We start from the raw sequence: 27,356 nt of genomic DNA on the forward strand, positions 1-27,356 counted from the left end.
CTTCTATGTGAAAGGGGTATAAGCTGTACGCATAAATGGGGAGTAGATATTTGTTATAGGGCACTATTCTCAAAGTATGTATACAATAAAAGAGAGTGCAGGCGCTAAAATGTTACACGGATAGGTCTACGAGTACTGCAGCTGGAGAAAAAGGGTGGCAGACCCACAAAAAGATAAATTAAAGACTATTAAACCAGCGCATATACCCACTAGATAACAGCTATAGGGATGAAAAATCAAATGACCAGCCGGTCATTTGATTTTTCATTCCTATAGCTGTTATCTAGTGGGTATATGCGCTGGTTTAATAGTTTTTAATTCATTATTCTCAAAGTGACATAGGTGTCCTTTTAATGTTAATATAACAAGGTATTTCAATATTCAAAACAATAAGCTAAAATAACACCATCAAGCTCAAACCCCTGCACCCTTCAGAAAGGTAGAGGTGAAACTCTTGTAGAACAGTATAATTTATATCACATAGCAGACATATATAGCTAATGCAGAAGGTATATAACATACACACAAGTAGGCGGGAGGAACAACATGTCCCTTGTGTGTGACACTAGCACTGTGTGTGTGTGTGTGTGTGTGTGTATGTGTGTATTCAGCCTCACAGGTGCTCTGTGCAATACCCTGTTGGACTTTGCCCCTCCCAGCTGCAGAGCCAGGAAAAATAACACAAGACGTTCTCTCCTTTGACCGAAAAGGGAATGTGAGTGAGAGAGAGAATCTGCATAATGTGCAAGACTGAGCCAGCAAATCAAGTCCGAACTTGAATGTTAAACTCCCAGCTCCGCTGCAGATAGAGAGTTAAACTGTGCAGAGGAGAGAGAGGGAGGGAACACAGAGGCTGGCACAGCAAGGACGAGGCAGAACAGACAGCCTCTGTTTCCCAGGGAATCACTGAAGAGAAGGTTGGTCTCAAGTTTCCCTTTTTTTTTTTTTTTACTCCTTGGAGCAAGTTGCTGTAGGTGTGGTTGGTTGGTGCAGTAGTGGTGGGTGAGTGAGGTGCCCTGCTGGCACAGACTAGGTGCCTGTTGCAGGGGCTGAGCCATATGGTTGTTAACTTGTGACTGAAGAGAGAAAACTGACGACAGCACCTTGTAACTTTAGTGGGAAATTAAGCATCAAATGGAAAGGTAGAAGCAAGGTAAGGGCTGACACATTCATTTAGTCATATAATATTTTGTATTTTTATGATTTTTTCCCCTGCAACCAAATTGCAAAGCAAGTGTATTATTCTTGACATGACAACCTGCATTACATGTGAAGCCATGGAAACATTTGCTAACAAGGGTGTAATTCGTTTTTTTTTTTGCCCACCCTATAGCTATACAACCTGTGACTCTCACTTGTTTTAGAACTACAAATCCCAGCATGCAGCTGGCTAAGCATGATAGGACTTACAGTTTCCCAACAGCTGGGGAGCCAGTTTGCTTACTTGTCGTTTAAGTCATATCATTTTGTGCATGAGTCAGTACCTGCAAATCTGCTGTAGAAAGCTTGGTCTGGGACTGACATGGTTTGACAGCTACTATTGCCAAAAGCAATTTTTTTTTTTAAATTCTTCATGTGATAGTGGAATTTCTCCAGACTTGCATGGGTAATAATATCAAAGCCGCCACTTTGATATAGGAGACGGTAAGTTTCAGATGAGTGTACAGACCGCTTGTACAAATATAAATGTGTTGAGGTTAAGTGGATCCGAAGGAGAATGATAAGATCTGAGAAAGGAGGGGGTGACAGGATGCTTTCAACTGATTCTGTGAATTTGTGTACAGTTGGCGTGCGGAAGACTCTGCTCAGCACCCAGAGGAGACGCTGCCTGCTGGGAATGGACGATTCGGGATCTTGGTCTGAAACTTCCAGCCCTGAAGCATCTCTGCCTCCTTCAGGGTAAGAATAACTGGAAAGTACATGGAAACAAATCCATGGTATCTACTGCATGCAAATCAGACAGTGGACTCCTGACCCTGTTGTGCAAGCTTTGACTCATGAACTATCTCCCATAATAGCTAGGCTGGAAAATAAAGTAGGCAATAGATGTCAGCGTAGTTCCCCAGACAATGTGTTGTTTTATAATGTGTTGGGATTTTATGTTGTCATATGCTCACCATGTATTCCAATGCTTATTGGCAGAGAAATATAGAAATAGCTGCATGCAGGTGTTTTACAGGGGTCATGGTGCCCAGGCTCAAAATCTTAAAATGTGCAGCTCCTGCAAACTCTATGCCATTATTTAAGACCGTATCATACCATAGGCTGTCCTGTGATGGCATACTATTGTGTTTTGTCTTACGACACTGTAGGTTGCCCAGTGGTGGCCTATGCCAGCATTGTATAGTGTTAAAATAAAGCTGCCCAGTTTGGGTGCAACATTAAAAACAAAACAAAATTCCACTTGTACCCAATGCATTATTTTTAACAGTTGTTGTAGATTGCAATATACATAATATTCATAATTTCTGTCGTTTTAGTGGTGGAAAGCCAATTATATGTGGACATGTTTTTCAGTTCCTCTCTGTAGGTCTCCTAGGTGTGTGACTTCACTTTGTCAAACGTAATGTCTAATATTAGTTTACCATATTAATAATGCCTCAGTGTATGCAACCAAATGTGCCAATTGTTATGAACTGGTTTCATTTAGGGGCTAACTACACTGTTAGGGAGTTTTTCTTCTCTTTAATTTAAATGTGCAAAATAGAACCCGAGGGTATATTTTGCAGATATAATCCTTTTACTATCTATAAGCATTTTCTATATTATATATATAGCACATACCACATACCTGTCCTGTATCTCTCACTTTCTCATGACCTCCTTGAAGTCACACATCAGCATTTTATTAGAAACATATTTTTTTGACAGCGTAATCTGTTCATGTATTTTTATATGGTAATTGCCTTTTGTGCTTAAAAATGTTGTATTGCAACAGGTGTGGTATGTTCTGTCATGGAGTAACACTCAAATACTCTGTATGGTGGAATTTTGTATCAGAGCTTGCTCTGGTTGATTTTATACTGTACAACTTTATAGAATGATTTTGTATATAGGATATATATAGGGACATTTATAACAAGTAATGGAAGAGAATGCTGGAAGGTAACGATATAGGACATCAGGGGGTAAATGTATGAAACTCCGATTTCTGCAAGTCGGCGGAACTCGGCGACTTTGCAGGTGAAATTTAAACCCCCCGGAGTTCTTCAGGTTCTCGGTTTGTTGTTCTGACTATGTTGCTGCTACCATTGACCATTGGTGGATAATAGGAAGGGGCAGTTGTTTCTATGACTAGTGGTAAGTCTAGGGAAACGTAAAATGAAAGGGCCATGGTTGGCCTGCTTGGTGTATACACTATAATGTCTGTATGAACTGTACAGGGGAACTGATGTATGTACAACAATGTAAAGCTATATAACGTATAAATCTAAAGGGAAAATGCTGTCTTGTCGTTAATTCACGTTAACCAATGCAAAATTTATTCTCATTAATATATACTGTATATCTCTAGGCTAAAGTAATATATGATTGGTTGGTATAGGTTCATCTGCTCACCTGGTAGCACTTTGGTTAGACAATTTGTAATTTTAGAACATGTTTGGATTGGGCACCTTAAAGCTGCGTTTCCACCTAATAGCTACATTTTACTCCCCTGCTCCATGCAGCCTTTTTTGCTACGGGGCTCCTCCATTTCTGTAGTATAGAACTAAGTAAGTTCGCTATTTTAAAATTGCTGCGGAGAGGGGGTGTGTGAGTGGAGGACCAATCAATAGTCTCCGTCATTGTAGTTTGGATCAGTTCTCCGGTCCCTTGCACTGTCATATAGCCTCCGTTTTCTGGCTGGTGCTGTGCGACAAACCATAGAGCCGCAGGGAAATGGCAGCATGGAGCAGGTCTTGGGGCATCGGAAAGGTGGCAATGCAGCTTTAACAAACAACACAGTTTGCTGGAGATTTGCACTGTGTTAGTATATCAACCACGGAGAGATTAGGCAGAGGTGAGGTCTGTGGTGGGCAGCCAGTTAGTAATACATGTCAGTAGATATGCATGTATGTAGGTAGTTTTGGATATGCTTTGTCCAAGGTAAGAAAGACTTACTGCCCCTGCTGATGCATGTTTTAGTGAACGGGCTCCATCCACTTACATGACATCACTCCAAGGTGTTCCACAGTGGAACGCCTAAGGCTCAGGCGTTAATTGCATGTGTTTAACTGGCGTTTTTAATGCTAGTAAAATGGATATATATGAATGATGGGCAACAGGCCACACTTGGGCTGCCTGCGGCCTTCTGAGTCTTCACCAGCAGTTCCTACCTGCGTCAAGCTTCTTATAGCATTTAACACTTGTTTAAAATTTCTACTGATATGTTATTACAGACAGGTGTCTCTTTCTTTGATTAAATGTATTGTTTTAATTTATTACTGAGATTAGGGGTAATCTGCGGCCCTTGTGAGAGTCGGCCATGCAGCCCCTGTATCTGGTTGCCTATCACTGATGTAAGTGATTATCACACTAGTGTTACCATACCCACTACCACCAGCCTTGGGCACTTGACTTCTGTTTTCACTTAAGAATCGTTAAAGAACGCCAATGTAATGCCAGTGAGTGCCTAGTTTAGGTAAACCTATGGAGATAACATGTAAGGATCACCTTGTATAATCTGCTTGGTATTACATTAATTATATAACCCTGCTGATGTGCAGTAATAAGCCTTTTGAAAGCTTATTATAGCTATATAAAACACAAGTGATATTAATATGTTTTTGAAATCCTGTAAGAATAAGATATGTATAAACAGTGTGTTCATGGCTCTTAATTGAATTGCTCTGATGTTGACACTTGGGCAAATGGTTTGTATTATGAGAAATAGTTAGCCCTACTGTAGATTATAACAGACATTGGGGGGTATATTTACTAAACTGCGGGTTTGAAAATGTGATGATGTTGCCTACAGCAGCCAATCAGATTCTAGCTGTCATTTATTTAGTACATTCTACAAAATGACAGCTAGATTCTGATTGGTTGCTATAGGCAACATCTCCATTATTACTGAGTGTTTTCCTGTGTGAAGGCATGTGCTTATATATGGTCACATAAGTTATAATAAGATATAATATCTATATAATATACAGTAGGAGGCGCATTATCCTATATGTATATATATAAATTTTATATATATATATATATATATATATATATATATATATATATATATATATATATGTACATTATATACATATATATATATATATATATATATATATATGCTAATATTTTCTTGCCGTTTGTGTGCACTGTAAGAGATTCATATATATTTGAGTTCCTGAGGTCACGTCTGGCAGGAGTTGTGAAAATATCAGACATAAGTTAAACAAATATGTCAGATATTGAATATATGGCTTAAACATCGGTTTTAACCCAGGATTTCTTTTCTGTGCCAGTTGGCAGGAGGGGGTGAGCTTTGCACATATTTGATGAAGAGAAACTTAGTACTTTGCATTTTTTGGCTTTGCCTTGGTAGTATCACAAGTGAGCTACAAAAATGTAAGGAAGATTTGTGAAGTGAACCAGCACAGATTGATACGTTTCTGTTGCCGACGTTAATCTTCTGGGGTTGCATTTGACATTCTACATGTGTTACTATCGTAAAATAGGCTAATTCGATTTTTTTTTTCTGGTGGATGAAATATATTGGCAGCTGGTTTGTAAAGGGCGTTTGGCAGAGATTCCTTAACTTGTAATGTCTGTGTGATACCCTGGCTGACAGTGTATGGAAAGCTGATGTCTGTTTTATTAAGTTATTATAAATGGACCGGGGTAACGAAAACCTTCAAGACTGCAAATCAGTTTTAAGCAATATCACCTGTTTCTTAAATGTTGCCATTTTCTGAGAGATCACCATTTCTTCTCACTATATTTGAGCTGCCTCAAGACCTCTCTTTCCACTAAGCTGCCTGGGAATGATAGTGTTAAAAACAGAAGCCATCATTATGCAGACACACAGTGAATGGCAGGTTGCCTATGTAATCGCAAAGGGTTAAAGTTCGCATTACACCAATATTTCAAAAGAGAAATAAACTCAAAATGTTTCTTTGTTTACATTGGAAGCAGTAAAGTAAATATGACAATACTGTCTGTTTTGATGTTCATTCTTTGTACTATCATTTCGGTAGGGGATAGTGAGTTTGTTTGCACTCAGCAGGCATCCGTGTCTGGTCCTCTGTGGTCCATTCTACTTCCTCTCCCTTCTCACCCACCCACTCTCCTGTCCTCTAAATAAATGTCTCTAGATCATGGGAAAACTTTCAGAACTGTGCTTCAGTGTTTCAATACCAGGGGCCTGATTCATTAAGGATCTTAACTTAAGAAACTTCTTATTTAAGTCTCCTGGACAAAACCATGTTACAATGCAAGGGGTGCAAATTAGTTTTCTGTTTTGCACATAAGTTAAATACTGACTGTTTTTTCATGTAGCACACAAATACTTGATAGCTTATTTGTACACTGAAATTTAAAGTTGATATTTGTGTGCTACATGAAAAAACAGTGGGTATTTAACTTATGTGCAAAACAGAATACTAATTTGCACCCCTTGCATTGTAACATGGTTTTGTCCAGGGGACTAAAATAAGAAGTTTCTTAAGTTAAGATCCTTAATGAATCAGGACCCAGATTACTCAGCTTAGACGATACATTGCTCGTGGTTTGGACGTAGTTTAGGAGCAGAGTTACGTCTAAACGGAATTATCTGGAAATTATAAGGACCACAAAAGCCCAGAATTGAAATTTTCAGATATGAATGATGAGGGTAAAATGCATTGTTCATTGTTAGCCTAATATCTCACTGTGGTTCTGTTAAAAAAGTAAAGTATAACCTCCCACCCCCCACTCCAATACAGGCGGCTGAAGCACTTCCCATACGGGTCCTGCCCCTACATATGAATTGACCGATCCACACCGTGCATTTCTGCAAAGCAGGACTGCCTGGCTGTTAGTCACTGACTTCTTGTTTAATTACAGGAGCTCCTTTCTCCTAAAATGGCAGCCTGCTTCCGAGGAGTGACAGAGAGCATGGTGGACATATTTAGTTAAGGATAAACACTATGTTATGTATACTACTCAGTGTAATAATGCATAGCCATTGTTATAAAATAATGTCAAATAGTGTGTGGAGTTTGTATGTTCTCTCCGTGTTTGCGTGGGTTTCCTCCGGGTGCTCTGGTTTCCTCCCACACTCCAGAAACATACTGATAGGTTAATTGGCTGCTATCAAAATTGACCCTAGTCTCTCTGTGTGTCTGTCTGTGTGTCTGTTTGTTAGGAAATTTAGACTGTAAGCTCCAATGGGGCAGGGACTGATGTGAGTGAGTTCTCTGTACAGCGCTGCGGAATCAGTGGCGCTATATAAATAAATGGTGATGAAATAGTGTACACTGGTTGGGGGATACCTATTGCGTTGGGTTGCGCTGAACAGCTTATTTGTAGTGCAGTCCTTCAAGTTATTTTCTAGCTTTTTCTAGCTCTTGTTTATATGAATGGAACTTGATAAAACAACATGAAAGTTCCATCTCATAAATTCAGCATTATTAAAGATAATATATATAGACATATCTGCATATTTGAGCCTACTTATGCTCATTGAGCCAGCTTTGGGGACCATTGTGACATTCTAGCCCATGGACATCTAAATGGTAGCTTCAAAATGCCTCCGGAGCAATCAATGAGGTTGCAATGGGGTCTTGGTGGTATTGGGGGGCCTGACAGTGCTGTCCATCTGCTACGGAGGCATTTTCTTTGTCTTCTGAGCATGCATGTGGGCTGGTGCATTTGCGGTGAAGCTCTGTTTAAGCTTTCAGTTCCTGAATGGAAAAACCAGACTTGCTTCACTGTGCCTTCGCTACTCCCTTTGCATGCACCAGCCCGTGCGCATGTTCAGAAGAGCAGTGTGGGGGCTTCTGGCGCAGATCGCTGGTCCCCTCTCCAAAATGTTGCTGTGGACCCTGGCAGTTTAATGTTAGGCCCCTGGGTGTTGTGTGTCTGTCACCAGCTGTCAGAAGGCCATGAGATGATTTGCAGAACTGTTTTGTTCAATGGTTATGATATTCAGGAGGTGACTTGAAAGAAATGGTAACTAAACTAAACATTTGTGTGATAGTACCCTGTAATCTGAACTGATGGCTAAAGTCTCCCTCAAGTTTACCTGGCACCTAGTTATATCTATTTTTATTTGTGTGGATAAATCTGTGAGGCTACTCACCACAATATCAGATAGGTGGTTATCAACCTATAAACTATGCATCCGCGACACCTTCCTTATTGACAGGAATAGATAAGGCCTTGGATATCTTTACTTAAGAGAACAATCCCTACAATCCCGCACCTGTCACGATAAGGAGTTTACCGTGACCACCGGGCAAAATACAGCTTCTTCTTTTCAGCAATGCACTGTTCTCTTTTTGGGGCCTGTTTGTACAATAGGAAGATGACAGTGGAAGCAGACTGGACATTTACCAACATCCTTAACAATGATCTTCGCAATTTTGGTCGGGCTCATTATTGGGGTATCACAGTTGTTGAGATATTCCAAAGTGTGACCAGCATTTAGTAACATCACAAATCTGAATTATTTTACACTTGGTGAGTGCTGATTTCACAGACAGGAAGAGAGACAATTTATATTGTAAGTACAAGATTTTTGTTGAAACTTGAACAAGCTTATTTAATTAAAGCCATTATGACAAATATTTTGGTGTACATGCTGGAACGCAACATCAATCACTCGGGGATAAAAGACTCAGTCCAGCACGTACGAATCAACCAGTATGTTGCTTTTTTGTTGTTGTTCTGGATAAATAAAAATAACAGAAAATAAAAACAAAAACAAACGTTATACCTGTCTGGCACTACCTAAGTAGCAGCAATCCCTCTCTGTCATTGAGTTAGGACCTCTATTCCGTGCACACAAAAATGAAAACAAAGGGCCTCATTTAGAGTCGGACACAATGTGCGTTTAAGACTTACATAAAAGAGTAGAGGTGGGAGTATGCCGCAGCTTGGTAGGGTTCTACGAGTGGCATGCAACCCTAGTTGCGTCCCACTCGTAATACCCTACCAAGCTGCAACCAGTTCCTGCAGCTAGCTAACTACTTGCGCCACCTAATTCCTGCCGCACTTTTTCAGTCTTGTTTGACGTGTGTTCCACCTGCGTCTAGACTAGGGTAGTTTTTGCGGGTAGACGCCGATAGTATCTGAATTATTCACGGTCATGCCGACATAACTCCGTGTTCCACCCTTTCCCTCGTACTGAGACGCAAGCTGTCACAGTGTACACTTGTGTCTGAAAAGCAGACGGAACTGCAGAAAACTGTTGCTTACTGCGCATGTCCTGTCAGTGGAAATGTGCAGGATGCGCCTGAAATGGACTTTGCGTCCGTCTCTAAATGAAGCCCAAAATGTTTTCCTCAACCTGCAATTTTTACACCAGTCAGAGAGAGTTCCTAAGAGAGTGCCTGAATGGGCGGAGGGGGGTAGAAGACATGGACTGATCTATAGAAATAGAGTTTTTACTTTCTTGTCCACCCAACGCTGCATAATGTGAAACGACACTTGTCCACTGCCAAACTAAGGTGTTCCTTGGCGATGTTGCCATTTATTTAAATTAAGAATATATACTTTTGATTGCATTTATTGTTTAATACTGACAGCTCCCTGGCTAATTATGCTGCTAGGTGCTTAGACTAAATCTTCTTGTACACATCACGAGTCTTGTATGCAAACATTTACAAGCCATGATTTTGCAAAAAGGGAGGACTATCATAATCCATTTAAAAGAAGTTAGCATTTTATGCTTGATGAAGAATAGGCTCAGTGTTGAATTCATTATAAACAACATCTTTACTATACATTTGTGTTTGTTTTGCTCCTGTCTAAGGCTATAAACACTGCTGTTTGCAATGCATTTTTTTAGCTTGTATAGAAATGCCAACAAAAGCTCATATAAACCGCCTTATGTTTATGTATGTATGTAATATGTGTTTAGATGCATTCAGTCTGTGTCCTTTAATCATGTGTCTGGTTCAAGCCAAACTCAAGTGGAAATACAGATGTAAACACTAACTAACTACATCTAATTGCATTGATAATTGCGCTCCCACTGGGCTAAATGTAAGGTTCAACTATATTGACAAATGTCAGATGCACTCAAATGGAGCGAGTAGCTGTAAACCATAAAGGCACTGCAGCACAGCTCAAGTTTACACACATGTAAAAACGCATATATGTACTCTCATTTTGTACAATGATTTTTATTTTCACATCTGTTTACACGCGCTTACGTTATAAATGCAGAATTTTAGCGCCAATAACATTGTTGCAACAATGTAAAAAAAAGTAACAGTAGCCTAGCTGGCTGCCAAGGTCTATTGTAGTAAATCACTGCTCTAAAGCTGGGTACACATCTATGCAATTATCGCGCAGAACACACAATTCACAACCGGCCAGCCAGCCAGGCTACTGTTACTTTTTTATACAATGTTGCAACAATGTTGTTGTCAGATATTGCATGAGTGTGTACGCTCCCACGATCCAGTTATAGCGTACAAAAAGACATCACATCTGTTGATTTGGTTTTCAAAACTTCCTAAAAATCACGATCAATGATGTCGGGCAAATGTGTAAGTGTGTTTGCACTCACGGCCAGCAGTGCAGGCAGATATCTGTAGAGTGTGTACTGAGTCACTATCTTTTCAGCAGATGGTTATGAGAGATGATCACAGATCGGAAGGTAAATCGTGTAGGTGTGTACACATGAATTAGCAAGGACATCCTGACTTTTAGTCGTTGTAGAAATCGGTACAGAAATTGTATCTGAAGATTGCATAGGTCTGTACCCAGCCTAAGACCTCAGTCTTTTCAAAATGAACTGACACATTAGAATCTCCAGTAAATATGTAGATTACAAATATTTTTAAGATCCTTTTTTCTACAAAAATCAGCAAAAAAATTGAATGTACAGTATGTCATCACGTTATCGATTTGGGGATATAAAAAAAAAAGTGAAGAGTCTCTTTTCAATCTTTAAACAACCTGTGACGTGTCAGACATAATCTATCAGACATAACATTATGGCATGTAACAAATTTATGCAAAAAATAAGAGCTGTGGAATTTGTTTGAGCGTAGAGGGTGTAGAGACACTAATCTTTTGTGTAATGTCAGAAAGGCATTTCCTTGGAGCATGTCGGAACCTGCTGTCCTTTGCATTGTCTCTGAGAACACGGAGAACTATTTGCTCAGAGTACCTGAAATACAATGCGGATCATATGATGTTAGTCACCGAGAGCTTCATTGTGACTAAATTGTGTTTTTTTCCGGACAAAACTTTTTGCAGTCAGTTACAGTATGGGAAAGTCATGCCTTGAATATGGACATCATTTGTTCTTTGTACAATCCTTAGGATTTTCATCATCATCATCATCATCTATTTATATATCTGGCCAGAACTACTGTATAATTCATTGTAAACAAATGTGATTTTATTTAAATATTGTTATTTGAACTGTAGTGCACTACATGTAAAGTGTGGAGCGCCAAGGGGCAAAATACACTTAATTTATATCAGAGATAATGATACTGTATTATCCCCATAGGCAGCATCAATTGCATATCTATCTATCTATATACACTCATTGAGGACAGCGTTGGATTTCTCTTTTTTCTGTATACATATATAAGTGTTTTCCGGGTGCGAGAAAAGTAGCATGGGGGATTGGTGCATTTGTATGTATGTAGGTGCATGGGGAGGGGGGGCTAGCAGTGTGCACCCTTTATATACACACTCTTTGGAGAGCGGTACCCACCAATACCACTGACCAAGCACTCTACAGTGGAGTTAAGATTAGAACAGGAAAGTGATAGCTGCCAGCTTGTCTATTATTGGCTGATTGGCCGATTGCGTTTATTTTCCTGTCCTCCACCGAACTCCTATTGGCTGCTGGAGTTTAGTGGAGGAGAGATAATTGAGCTGTTATTAGCCAGTATAGCAGACTGATAGCAGAGTCCCAGCAGAATGGAGGAGGTAAGCTCATCAGTACACATCAGCCTCCAGACAGTGACATCTGCATTGTACACTTATCACCAGGGAATATTGTAGATAGGCCACAATGGAATAGGCTTTGTACTGTACACTGGCTGTGTGGTAATAGGCTCTGTATTGCAAATTGGCCACCAGGTAATATGTTCCTTATTATACTCTAGCCAAAAGGAAATACACTTGTCACTAGACACCACACTCTGAAATGTATCTTTACTACACAATGGGCTCTTTAGTGTCCTCTTATCACCAGGAATGTACATCTATATATATAGGCTAGCCATCAGGATATGAGATCTGTATTGTACACAAGTCAGCAGAGAATGGGGCAGCGTTATACAATGGTCACATGAATGGGCAGTGCCGTAGCATTGTTTGGCTGGGTATAGTGTGCGGAACCACTGGTATCCTGTAAATAGTAAATGGGGCTTGCCGGGTGGGCAGCTCTGTCTGGGAAACAAAACCAGCCACTTGACATGATGAAAATGCAATTGTTTTACATAGTATACAAACAGGATACTACAGCTAGTTAACATTTACCTGAGCACTGGACATGATCATAGCACAAAATACTTGTTTATTATATATTTTCATTTATACAGCATACAGGAGAATAACAGACAGTTAAAATTACATTCTGAGAGCATTAGTCACTATTAAAAACATGTATAATATAGGTGGGGAATATTTACAGGTACAAAACTTAAAAAAAAACAGGACTGTACGGGTCAGTATCTAATATGATTGTAGCCCTTATTAGTGTACAGCTTTGGGGTGTAAAATATGATGTCATTTCCTTAAACCCCTTGATGCCCACCCACCATTGTTACATAAATTTCCGTGCTGGGCCTTCAGCTGTGCTGAATTACATAAACATTCACTGAGCATGGACAGCAATCACTCCAGCGAGTGGAATCATACCTAGAACTCTGCAGTCAATGCCAGCCTTGGGTACCAGTGCAGCAAAATTGGCATGTGTGTGGCCATCTTAACAGCTGATGTACCAACTGCTGTTACAGTTTATACTGCATCCACCAATGCTGATAGTGGGGGAGTCTGAGACTAAATAAATAAATTAATAAATAAATATATAAATTGTAAAGATATATATATATATATATATATATATATATATATATATATATATATATATAATTAAGCTTACTTTTATTTCTAGACTCTAGAATTCCGTCGTACCTTACATAATGTGCACATATTAGTATCTGTATACAATTTTTGGGATGACGTTCTAGAGTTGCACTAATTGGGTAAAAGCAACTGTGGAAAGAATCATGAATCTTTTTTTTTCTTTTCTTTTGTTTGTTGCTAACTGTGCCTAGTTCTATGTGTGCAGTGGTGAGCAACAGGGTGCCGTTGGCCATCTATTGTAGACCCCCAGCCAGCTGCTTCCGATCTTATTAGAACAGCCGACTTCCGTGTCACATGACCTCCTCTGCACAGTGCAGGGAGGTCATGCGGGATACCCGGAGGTAGAGGGAGTGCACTGCGGTCTCTCTCCTTCCTCCGTGTGGCCCCTTTGAAGGCTGGAGGGACACACTTGCCCCTCACTGGTTGTAGTGCATCTAAACTGAAAATGTTATTTATTTAACTACAGCATCATAAGAAAGCTCCATTTGCCCCTTCTACACTTAAAAAATTCAATTTACTAGGGTACACGAAGCAGAAATGTCTCAGTTTGACCAACACATAGCTAAACTAAAATGTGGTCAAATTAAAGAGCAAAATAATTGGAGGGGGCCTTATTTGTTTCTAAATATCACATTCCGTAGTGTGATTACCTTACCATCTAGTTACACCCAGTATACATCAAAACAAAGCCTACCCTCTGCTGTTTGGTCTATCTATTGCTCTGTCGCTACTTTATTTCTCCTCTTAGGCTATATCCATCACTATCATGAGACAGGGGCGTATCCGTTTCTCACGATCATGTGCTGACTCACATTGTAACTACATGACCATGTGCTACTTTCACATCTGACTCACAATGTCACTGCATGGGTGGTTACATTTCATTCACTTACCCTGCAGCCCAATTGGAGGACATTTATGAAAACTAGTGTAGAGAAAAAAAGTGGTGTTGCCAATAACAACCAATCAGTTTCAAGATGTCATTTTTCTAGTGCATTTTAGAAAATGAAAGCTAACACCTGATTGGTTGTTTGTGTCCTTTTCTTAGCTATACACTTGGAAATCATTATCTCCTTTTCAAAATCTCTCTGGAGGGATAATAAGTATGGCTACATGACACAGTCAGTCTGCTACACAGACACAGGCTCTCAGCATGTCATGTGATGGCCTAGTAGGTGGGGGAGCATTTTACAGCGTAAAGTGAGATCATGTGCCATGTGACTGTGGTTGCCATGTTAGTTACATTACACTGTTGAAAGTCTCAAGAATTATAAATCATTAATAGTCAACAAGGCATCAAATTACATCATCAAGGCTCTATACTACCCATTTCCGAAGAAAGTGATGCAGGATCCGGGGACCTGGACTACTCTCCCGGTAGCCCAGGATTTGGGAGACTCTCGAACATTCCGGGAGAGTAGACATGTATGTAATTTAGAGATCAGCGGGTAAATGTATCAAGCAGCAGATCAGTTAAATGGCTGGTATTCTATAACTGTGACGGACATATTTAGAACAGCAATTTTATTAAAGGCAAAATTCGCCAGGATTTGCCTTTATTAAAATTGCCGTTTCAATTATGTCCGTCACAGTCGCCGAATATCAGTGATTTAACAGATCCGCTGCTTAATACATTTACCCCCAGGAGTTGGAGAGAATTCCATAAAATATATATTGCAAATATTTGTAGATGTTTTTTTAAGGCTGGATGCCTTTTTCATTAAATGCAAGAATCAAACATCATATCAGTAAATTCTTTTGTCTGCTTCCACACACCCACAGTTTTCCAGGCAAGGACTTGGATATTTAAAAAATTTGGGGAATTTGGGCCTGATTCATTAAGGAAAGTAAACCAAAAAACAATGAGTAACTTGGAACGTTGGCAAAACCATGTTGCGTTGGAGGGGGAGGTAACTTTCAAATGTGGAGACATCTTTATAGTTGGTATAGGGCATGTCCTAGATCAGCTTTAAATTTCAGGGTAAGCATAAAGCTATCAAGTATTTGTGTGCTACATGAAAAAAACAGCCAGTATTTAATAATAAACTAATTTCCACCCCTTGTATTGTAACATGGTTTTGTCCAGGTTCAAAGTTACAATTTTTTTTGCTTTACTTAATGAATGAATCAGACCACTTGTGTTTTGAGAATAATAGAGGCCCCCTATTAATCTGCTGACGATATCTTACTCCCCCTTATAGTAACAGAAAGTTATTTTGCTCTGAGATAAGGGTGAGGAAGCCAAGTCACAGCCGGAGGCCAGTGCTTCTGGCATTGTTGATAGCAACATGATGCCCGATAACAGCAACTTGTCATTGTGATTGAAATAATCATAACATGCTCTTGATTAAAGATGAGGAGCCTAAAGCTTTTTAGTTTATTTCCTGCTACAGTTTAAAGAACAATTAGAGCAGCTTCTGGGCATCAACATGTATCAAAGTCTGTGCATTCGGGAGCTAAATAATATGTCTGCAATAACTGAAGAGACTTAAGCTAGGTACACACTACACGGTTTTCGTCCAATAATCGGCTCAATCAGCCGACATACGACCGCTCGTTCAAAAGTCGGGTCAGTGTGTGTAGTGACACGATGGTCGAAAGTCTGCCCAAATGGACGATTGTCGCCTCATTTGGTTTTTCGTACCGTTTATTATTTTCGTTCCAATCTCGTTTCCGCTGTGTAGTGTGTATAAACTTCCGACCGATCCACAACAGTGAGTACGAAATGACAGTCATTGCTCATGACAACATGGCTGTAAAAAGTCGCTAAAGGGACGTCCGCTCTTCCCTTTATAGTCCTAAACAAGGCTAGTGTGTATGCAGTCCATGGACCGAGCGATCGGAACATCGATCGCATGTAAAATCGCTCGGCATAAAAAGTTGGTTGGAATTTCTGTAGTGTGTACCCAGCTTAAGCAAAGTTTGTGCAGCAGACTTCTGTTTCGTTCCACTACATGAAGCCAGTATGTTCAGGAGGTGGCGCTTCTCTATGCTGCATGTCTCTTGGGTTGTGCAGAAGTTGGCGCAGAGGTTCCAAACTGATGTGTTGCGTTATGTGTCACTGAAAGTGTTGTCAGGTGTGGAGTACATAGCTCTTCCCACTGCGCAACCACTCCGCCTCTTGCCAGGAGACAGTGTAGCATTGGGTGGCCGCTAAAATAAACTTTTTGTCTTTGGTATTTAGGCCTTTATGCTGCTACACATAACATTTTGGGCCTGATTCATTAAGGCAGGCATACTGGGCGTAATGTGTGTTTTTTAAAAAACACGTGAATCAAGTATACATGTGTCTGCGTTCAACGAGGAGTAGATGTGTGAAGATATGTGTGGTGATGAATACGGGTGTAGATCTGCTCTGCTCTACCAGACAAGACACTGCAGGATAATTAATGTTGAACGGGAGCTCAGTGGTTAGCACTTCTGCCTCACAGCATTGGGGTCATGAGTTCAGTTCCCGACTATGACCTTATCTGTGTGGAGTTTGTGTGGGTGTCCTTACAAAAACATACTGGTCAATTAATTTGCTGCTATTAATTTGACGATAGTCTGTGTATGTTAGGGAACTTAGACTGTAAGCTCCAATGGGACAGGGACTGATGTGAATGAGTTCTCGTTACAGAGCTGTGGAATTTGTGGCGCTATATAAATAAATGATGATTAATAAAATTTTAAAAAAGTGTTTTTTGGTTTTTTTCTATGAAATACATTTATTATGATGTAATCATCATCATCTTCATCACCATTTATTTATATAGCGCCACTAATTCCGCAGCGCTGTACAGAGAACTCATTCACATCAGTCCCTGCCCCATTGGAGCTTACAGTCTAAATTCTAAATACACACAGACAGACAGACAGACAGACTAGGGTCAATTTAGATAGCAGCCAATTAACCTACCAGTATGTTTTTGGAGTGTGGGAGGAAACCGGAGCACCCGGAGGAAACCCACGCAAACACAGGGAGAACATACAAACTCCACACAGATAAGACCATGGTCGGGAATCAAACTCATGACTCCAGTGCTGTGAATGTAATTAATGTCTACTGTATTTAAAATAGTTTTTTACAGTTGCTCCTGATTGCAAACACATATCCTAGCATACATACGCAGCCGTCATCATTAGTAATTGTCAGTCAGACTAGACTTGTAGCTGGAGCAAGAGATACACTACCATACAGGGACCTTTGAGATGTCCAGAACTTGAATCGGACGCTGCTGCGTGCACTTGAGATTGGCATGCCTTGAGATTGGCGCGCCTTGAGATTGGCACGCCTTGAGATTGGCGCGCCCTTACTGTACATTTACTACGGGCAAACGCCCCTTCCCTGCCCCATTCCATCCCTGAAATCGTAGTCTTTTGCTTGAAGAAGAATTGGAAGTTGCAACGTTCTGTGGCTTACGGTCCATTACTGGTCATGTGCAGAGTAATTATGCAGATTATACGCACAAAATCGCCGTTTATGTGCCTTATTGAATCAGACCCTGTATGCAAAGCCGGGAAAATTGTTTTAAAAACAAAAGACCCAAAGTCGGCTATTGTGACTAGAGAGATGTAGTAGCGTGTTTCTTTAAAGGAAATTAAAAAACCAAAATGCTTGTTTCACAAAGGTATTATATTACTCTGGAATGTGTCGTGACTTAGTAAAGGGTTGGAACCACGGAGCTATTATCTGAGTGACAGATTTGCAGTGTCCTGGTATGCTGTGGGCAATATTCAGATTAGTAATTCTCACACAGAGCCGTTATCTTTTCACTGAAGCTGCTTTGTGGGTGAGACTTTATGGTGATTATTACTGTAATGCTTTATATGAAAATGTAATTGTTTCGATTTAGTTGCCCTTCAATGGTCTCTGTGGTTGCTGCAGGATACAGTGCTCATAAGTGCAATAAATTAAGCATAAAGTGCAAATATGCTGTTAGCCATTGCAGCCAATTAGGTTTGCATGTTAATCAGTGAAAGCAGATGTCTGTCACTCACATTATTGCATTCTGTAAGTACTACCACCAAATTGTGTATAGCCCAGTATGAATCAATATAGCCTCTTATGTCGCTGACCAATCACAGCAAAGGTGTTACTTAGCCATTGTACTCAGAATTGTGAGGATGCATCTTCCAGTGTCTCAATCTTTACAAAGTTTTGATAAGGCAGAGGATATTAACATTGTGCAATTCCTTTTATAAGGGACGTTTGTTCAGTCCCTTTCACAGGTTTTTTTTAAAAAAAATCGTGCCATCGTGTAAAATGTGTGATTCGCTGAGAGAAAATGAATTATTTCAGTAACCACACTGAGTCACAGAAAACTGTACTGTCCGGAAGGTTGACTAATACTTCCTTGGCATGCCCACAGCTACAAAAAGGTTTTTTTTTTCCCCCTCCATTCAAGTGACTTGTACTTTTTCTTGTGCTTCAAAGATTAATGCTGCCAAGCACATACAAATTCAAGGTGAAAATGCATCTTGTCCCCTAGAGAGAATATAGACGTGTCCCCTATGCACAGTTTACACAGCATAATCAATATTCTTAGAATTTAGCCTATCAATTCACTTGAAACCAATGAGATTACTGAGGCATAATGCTATCCTGTAACTTAATCTTGACATCACAAAACAAAATAAAAATGAACAAATAATAAAAACTTAAATCTTGTCATGGTGGGCCTGAGTCATTAAGGAAAGTAAAGCAAAAAAAATAATTAGTAACTTTGGACCTTGGCAAAACCATGTTGTATTGGAGGGGGAGGTAAATTTAAAGTGTGAGGACAGATTTATATTTGGGGTAGGGCATATCCTAGATCAACTTTTAATGTCAGTATAAAAATAAAGCTATCAAGTATTTGTGTCCTACATGAAAAAACGGCCACTATTTTCCTTATGTGCAAAATAATAAACTAATTTGCACCCCTTACATTGCAACAAGGTTTTGCCAAGGTCCAAAGTTACTCATTTTCTTGTCTTACATTCCTTAATGAATCAGGCTCAGTGTCTTTTCAAGGGCTGAATGGTTATGGCAGTATAACAGCTTATATGGTGGGTACATGGTTTTAATCATTATTAATGATATGTTTTAGTGTATAGTAGTAGCTTTATAGGTCTTAAATAGTGGGACTCATCTTCTGCAAATTTTCCCGGGCTGTGAAACATCTCTCTTGTCTAGTGCAGCCCTGAATTCAAACAGCTTGTTTTTTAAATTTTCTCAACATTTAACGACTCCTGTTGCCGACTGATGTCACCAGCATGTCCGCGCGTAGTGACATCACAAAATGGGCAGACTGGTCTGAGAAATGTTGACGTTTTGCCTAGAATTCTCAAACCGCAGCTTTGCAGGGAATTTTTTAAAAGCGCTAAGAGTTTGTGTCGATCTTTTAATAACCGTTATCTACCTGCACTTTTTTTTATCTATGTAGCGATAATAACTAGGCCGTCAAGTTTACTTTTTATCTCATAGTTACTGAAAGTACTTACTTTGCCTTTTCCTCATTTTTCCATATGTTTTTCTGCAGTGTGTTCCTCTTTGTAATAATAATATACAAAGTATTATCACACTATCAGTACATTTTATGTAGCTGGAATAACCTCATATTTAGTAGGGATTACCTAGTAATTAAATACACTGATTGATTAACAGTGACATGCCAACTTCAGCTTCCAAGGTTTGGGCTTATTGAGCAAATAAGTCGCTGCTAAATGATTAGAGGGTGGAGCATTAGGTTAACAAGATATATTAGTATCAGGAGCGTAACTGTATGGGGTACAGGGCCCGGAAGTGAGGATGCCCCTAAAATGCCAGGTTGCCACCCACTCTAGGACCCCAACCGCCCCCATGAGATCCTGGCTCTGTTCTCAAAAGAGCAGAGGTCTTTTCTGAGGGGGCATGTCCTTTGGGATAGACTGCGCATGTTCAGAAGAAATCAGAGCTTGGGCCCAGGAGTCGAGAACGGCATTACCCAAATTTAGATATGGGTCCAGCAATGTACCATTCCGTCCCTAAGTGTAGTACCGAAGAAGAATGAAAAAAAAAAAATACCCTAAAAATTGCACTCACAAGACATAAATTTAAATATACATTACAACTTTTTTTTCAATTTAAGAATTTTGAGTGCAATTTTGTGGGAATTTTTTCGTCTTCTCTTTTTCTTACTTGACACAGAGAATCGTTGGTGACTATTTCAATTCCTGGTGTTGACAAAACAAGACTGTAAGCTGAAATGGGTGACAAAAACGTGCCTGACAAATTTTGTTGTATTTGCATTACTGACTATAGTTGTACAGTAAAAGTGCTTATATCAGGAGATATACACATGGGGCTATATTTACTAAACTGCGGGTTTGAAAAAGTGGAGATGTTGTCTATAGCAACCAGATTCTAGTTATCATTTATTTAGTACATTCTACAAAATGACAGCTAGAATCTGATTGGTTGCTATAGGCAACATCTCCACTTTTTCAAACCCGCAGTTTAGTAAATATACCCCATGGAGTGGAATTATTTGAGATTTTAGCTGGTTTTAATTCTGCTATTATTGTATTGTTAGAGATTTCCTGCATTTCTGTGATAAATTTGACTTATTTTTGAATGTTAAGGTCTCAAGTGTCAGATTTTCAGAATTTGTTTGCTTGACAGGGCCTGAACCTAGGTCACAGTAATGCAGGATTAGTTTAGCCAGGGGTGTAGTCATTTTTCCTCTTACGTTTACTTGTGGTATGCAAACCTTCTACAGATACCTTTAAAACAAAATTAGATACTTCTGTCAGAGCAAATATTATAGTAGATATGTTTCCATTTGGAACCTTTGCGTTTAGAGGTTTACTTAATATAACCTTAATGGAAATAGTATTACAAGCATTTTCACTTCTAAATTTGTAAATGGTAAATGGCCTAGAGTGTCACTGACATTTCCTTGTACAACTCACAGACTATAGTGTGATAGAATTATACAGCCCCGCAGAGAAAGTGTTAAGTAGCTCTATATCATACTTGCCAACTCTCCCGGAATGTCCGGGAGACTCCAGCATTTTGCGAGAGTCTCCCGGACTCCCGGGCGAGTGTGGCAATCTCCCGAATTCTGCCCACTTCACTAGGAAGTGCCCCACTTCCTAGTGAAGTGGGCAGAATTAGATCCCAAATGCTGCGATTCCCGGTGAATCCCTGCCCCCTGTACGCCCACCTGCTACAGAGAGTCTCCCGGACACCAACTTAAAAAAGTTGTTAAGTATGCTCTATATATTCATGCACATCTGTTTGATTGCTTGCAGTCTAATTTTCACACCACTGACACACACAACACACACACACACACGCACACACACACACACACACACACACACTATAGGGCTAATTTAGTTAGAAGACAACTATTTATGCTGTCAGTATGCCTTTGGACTGTTGTAGAAAATTAATCAACTTCAAAAGAACACATAAACTCAGGCAGATATCACCCTGTAAGATTTCTCAATACCCCTGTGACAGAGATATCACCCACTCTGTCACCGTGACTTGTTCCTTCAGTATAAGAAATGGCTCTCTGAAACACATGCAAATCATAATGTATGTCTGTAGTTTTGTACAATTGGGCTTGGATGTGTTACAAGAATTTATATGGGACACTCTTAGGGCTAGATTTACTAAGCTGCGTGTTTGAAAAAGTGGGGATGTTGCCTATGGCAACCAATCAGATTCTAGCTTTCATTTATTTAGTACCTTCTACAAAATGACAGCTAGAATCTGATTGGTTGCTATAGGCAACATCCCCACTTTTTCAAACCCGCAGCTTAATAAATCTAGCCTTAAAGTAAGTTGAGGATATACAATTATGCTTAATTGTATCCTGTATTTTAATATTTAAAGGCCTATTTTATAACAGTGTATAAGTAACATTGTACAAAAAAAAAAGTGTTGAGTGTTGAACCCAGGACAACCAATCAAATATAAGCTTCAGTCTTCTTGCACTATTACAGTGATTCCCAACCACTGTGCCAAGATCGCTTTGTCTATCACGACCAGGGGATTGGATGTGTTGCAGGAATTTATGATCCAAAGTGGGACAGTCTTAAAATAAGTTCAGAATATACAATTATGATTATTTGTATCTTGTATTCTAGTGAATAAATTAGCTGTAATTATTTCTGAGATCAAGGATAATGTGCAGCGCTCTTGAGGGCCCGTGAAGTGTATCAGGTTGTCCATCCCTGGTCGACATGGACATTTTTCCTAGTGTTTTAGAGTTTCGAGACATAAATATAAGTTGAACAATTTTTTTCAAAGACCTTTTAATAATATTTTTTTCCTACCACGAAATGATCATTACCTACAGTGCTTTCTGGGAATCCACACGCACAAGATTAATGCTCTTCTTACTGTGCTCATGTAGGTAAGAGAGCTAATTTAAGCAGGCAGTGATTTAAGGATTTGCGTGTAAGTCTGAGAGCTGAGATGACACATTTCAAAAGCCATTTCCCCTTTCACATAACCAGCTCATCCTTTGAAGATCTCTGTTTCGTTCAGTCTTTTTTTTTTTATTACAGGAAATGGTAATTTGCACAAGAAAAATTCACAGACAGCGGAGGTAGACATGTTATGGACTGAGCCCTGAGCTTGAAGCCTATCAAATCACTAGAAAGCAGAAAGATCAGGTGCCTCATGCCTCAAGATGCTCCTACTGTTCCTTTGGGTGGTCAAGTTGGACAACATTCAGCCAGTCAGGGCATGGATCGAGTGGCTGGATCACTTCCGGCCTCACCGTGGCCAGTTAGTGTGTATGGAAGATGACCACATGCAGTCAGATACAAACATGCCCAATAACCCAATATTAATCAGATTTTTATCTAGCGTCTAGCTGGTATTGGGGCTCACACTGCTGTGTATCGGGCCAGTTGCAAGATATCGCTACTGATACAACAGCTTATGTGGGAAGCTTTAGTGCTGCCACTTTCTCCTAGAGAATTAATAGGTATCATTCTCATAATTGAAAACAATATAATATAGGAGTGCGCCAAGTGGGACATCCAAAATAACATAAAAAAAATATTATTTTATGTAAAAATATTTCTAAGATGGTAGATCTTGTAAATTATATATACACATTTATTAAACATTAAAACAAAACATAAAAATCAAGTATTGATACAAGAAATAGTAACATGTAAGTATTGGTCACCAATATATGCATAATACTGTTCTATAGGTGCTTGTAATAGAACAATATAGCACAATATAGCACAATTGTGCCATTACATTAAATAAGCACAGAAAAGAAGGTAATAGTACTACATTTGGATATTAATAAAGGTTTCAACATGACATATGTCTATACATGTTCAGATGTCATTCATCTTCTTAATAGATAGAATCAGTGTCTGGCCAGTACACTTTCTCTCAGCAACCGGATCCTGATAGCAATATGATATTGTTCAAAGGTGGATATTAATCCATAATATCAAAAAAATAGAAAAAAGTATGTAAAGTAATCTCACCCGTTGTATGAGACTCCTCTATATGGTCTGGATATACCCCCTCGTATACAGTCTTTAGGTTTTGTTTTAATGTTTAATAAATGTGTATATATATAATTGGGCAAGCACGGTGGTGTAGTGGTTAGCACTTCTGCCTCACAGCACTGGGGTCATGAGTTTAATTCCCGACCATGGCCTTATCTGTGTGAAGTTTGTATGTTCTACCTGTGTTTATGTGGGTTTCCTCCGGGTGCTCTGGCTTCCTCCCACACTCCAAAAACATACTAATAGGTTAATTGGCCGCTATCAAATTTGACCCTAGTCTCTCTCTCTGTCTGTGTGTCTGTCTGTTAGGGAATTTAGAATGTAAGCTCCAATGGGGCAGGGACTGATGTGAGTGAGTTCTCTGTACAGCGTTGTGGAATCAGTGGCGCTATATAAATAAATGATGATGATGATAATTTAAAAGATCTGTCATCTTAGAAATATTTTTATATAGAATAATATTTTTTTTAGTTTATCTCCCACTTGGCGCACCCCTATATTATATTGTTTTCTTCTATATAGGAGGTTGGCATCCTCTAACAGGGTTGCGACAGAAGTGAAATCCTCAAAATTTCTACTTACATTTATATATATTGGATGGTTCTATACAGTTAGAGCACAATTGATCTCTCTTTGTTGTTTAAACATCATTCTCATAATTACTAGTTCAGCTACAAATTTCAGCCTCCAGCTTGTGCGGGTGACATGTTGTTTTCTGTCAAACAATAAATACTTGTTAGTCTTATATTATTTTAAGCTTTAATGTTGCTTTTTGGCCTTACCTGTTTTACCTTTGACTCTCTACCTGTTACTGAACTATACAACTAGCCTCTTGGCTCATGACTGAGGGCAAACATGCCAACATTCCTGATTGGAAGATCGGGACAAATTAGGCAATGCCTCTGATCTTCACAAACAATGCACAGATCTAAAATGGGTTTGTGGCGTTACAGGCTGGTGTGTAATCAGTAAGCGCATTCTATCAGGATTTCTGCATGGCTTGCAAATTTTGACTACAATATTGCTAGCTCCTAACTTTTGGCCATAGCTGCTACATTTTGGATAACTTTGTCCAGGCCCGAGTTATCTGTGGTTTGCAGTACAGTGACAAGCGTCAAACCATTGAGGCTTAAGGACAAACGTTACTATGACAACAGCAGCTAATTCTAACAATTGACCCTTTAGACCAGTGATGGCTAACCTGTGACACTCCAGGTGTGAAACTACAAGTCCCAGCATTCTCTGCCAGCTTTCAGCTAGTTATCTACTGGCAAAGCATGCTGGGGCTTGTAGTTTCACAAACACCTGGAGTGTCACAGGTTAGCCATCACTGCCTTAGACTTTTGTTGAAATTTGTTTTCACACTGTCTAATATTTTACCATGTCCTAACCATGTTGCAGCAGGTTCAAAACCATAAAAAACTACAAGTTTTAGACGAGTTTGGGAAGCCATTACACTAAACAAGTCCTACTCTGGCTGCCAATAACTCAGAGATGTCTTCAATTGAGAACAGATGCTAACTGGTTTTAGGCATACTTACCTACTTTCTTCAGCTCCCTTCCGGGAGCCAGCCAGTGGAGGGGGGCGTGAAGGGGCGGGGTGGCCGAAAACGCGTCATTTCGGCCCGCCCCCTGTGACGTCATGACGCAAATTGCGTCATTTGACAGCGGGGGCGGGGCCAAACGCCGCGATTCACCGGGAATCGCGGCGTTTGGGATCTAATTCTGCCCACTTCACTAGGAAGTGGGGCACTTCCTAGTGAAGTGGGCAGAATTCGGGAGATTGTCACACTCGCCCGGGAGTCCGGGAGACTCTCACAAAATGCGGGAGTCTCCCGGACATTCCGGGAGAGTTGGCAAGTATGGTTTTAGGCAATAAATTTGTGATTGCTGGACAGATCTACAACAGAGTAGGTGCAGGTTTATCCCGTCTTTATAAGCAAATAGTTGGCTTCTGATAGTTTTGATAGTCTTGACGTGATTTAAGTATGATTTAAAATGAATACTTTTACTTTGCCTTTTGTACGCACTTAGTATACATCTTTCCTTTTTGTACCAAGTTAGTACATACCTTCCCTTGTTGTGCCCACTTGCCAGATATATTCCATTTTTATGCCCACTTAGGACACAGTTTCCGATTTTGGGCTACGTTAGTACACGTCTTCCCTAGCTGTGCCCAGTTTCTCTGGCTGCCTGAATCACCTAATGATTAGTCCATAGCTGCAGACATAGTAACCTATAGGACACAGTCTGTAATCAGTCAAACACTCACCCTATTGTATCCCTACAAATTGCACCATTTTATTAAATAAGCACTGTTGTCTTGACTGATTTGTGCTTATATAAAATTGTACTAGCTGTACCATAACTAATGATGTAGTGACTGTAGATGGTTTTTTATGCTTTACCCTCAATTTTTCCCCACCACGGCAGGGGTCCATGAACCTTACTTCCACCATGTCTCATCTGTTTTAAGATATAATTGTATTTGGGCAGGAATTAAAAATGGTTATTATGCATTGTTGAGGTTATTTAGGGTTGGCATATGAATACCTCTCAACTGTCCACAATACAGTTTCGACTGGAGGGCGTTGAACCGCCATGCCAACCGGAGCAGCGTTGTCCCATGGATCGGAATGTTGGGAGGTGTGTCCCACTGAACGGGCGGCATGCACACATGTTCCTGGGGTTGTGACCACGCACCCCTTTCTCTACCTCCGGTAAAAGTGCTGATAACAGAGCAGTGGAGAACGGGTGCCGTAAAAACTCCTGTCCCAGAAGTGCGCGGAAATGAATGGGTCTTTTGAAGGGAGGTGGCCTTAAGGGGCTGCCTAGCTCTTTAGAAGCGCTAGATAAGCCACCATGTGTGGCCATGGTCCCTTATCTATGTGTGCCTATTGGATCAGCCGCAAAGTTGGAATGCATGTCTATGTAGGGCTGAGATTTTCAAACAAAGGATATCTTGCTGCTCCTTCACTTTAGCTCCACGTCGAGACCTGTATTTCTTTTTCACAGATGTGGACGTGTACATGGATGGAGGCCAATAACACAATACTAGAAAAACTAAGGTCTATAAAGAATCATACTAGACATCTTTACACAATTCCCAGGTATTGTGCATTGTTCTTATCAGGGCCAGACCAGCAGCCACCAAATAGCTGAACTGTAGGTATTTAGGATTCATATTTCACCTTGAGAATTTCTATTTCCTTGTCACCGTGACATTTGAACACTTTTACGGAAATAACTACAATGAAATATTTTAATATCATATTTTGCTTAACACTCAGAACAGCCCCCTTACATTCATAAAGCAGGGTAGCATTTTATATAGTGGATACAGCTTTAGCATGGAAGTAGGTACACAAGTAAGTCCTCTAACATGATTTAATTGTCCCTGTCACCTACACGCAGTGAAAGCAGACATTTTCTGGGCTGAACTTATATTCCTGTTAATCAATTCACTGGGAACTGGTGACATCACTGAGTCAATACAAGGGACATAGGACACAATTTCTGAACGGTGTCATCATGCCACAGATGGCGAAGCCAACCACGTCTTGTACTGGCTCAGCATCAGGGAGAATGCCAGACTCTTCAGGGAGTGAGGGAGATCA

The 27,356-nt window shown here is 39.9% G+C and overlaps 1 protein-coding gene across 4 annotated transcripts in view; it reads left to right on the top strand.

Annotated features, from left to right (window-relative positions):
* Window positions 1–743: 743 nt before the first annotated feature.
* The window catches only part of COBLL1 (cordon-bleu WH2 repeat protein like 1), a 113,145-nt gene continuing 86,532 nt past the window's right edge, over window positions 744–27,356 (top strand). Inside the window, exons 1-2 of one of the 4 annotated variants that reach the window (XM_075180737.1) lie at window positions 744–917; window positions 1,785–1,899. In XM_075180737.1, coding sequence (XP_075036838.1) covers window positions 1,838–1,899 — 62 coding nt within the window. In that variant the 5' untranslated portion in view covers window positions 744–917; window positions 1,785–1,837. Of the gene's footprint in view, window positions 918–975; window positions 1,154–1,501; window positions 1,645–1,784; window positions 1,900–27,356 lie in introns of those variants that run through there. The other 3 variants (XM_075180739.1, XM_075180736.1, XM_075180738.1) reach the window with 3 other exon arrangements.

This window comes from Mixophyes fleayi, chromosome 7 (assembly GCF_038048845.1).
Source record: "Mixophyes fleayi isolate aMixFle1 chromosome 7, aMixFle1.hap1, whole genome shotgun sequence".
Taxonomy (NCBI): Eukaryota; Metazoa; Chordata; class Amphibia; order Anura; family Limnodynastidae; genus Mixophyes; species Mixophyes fleayi.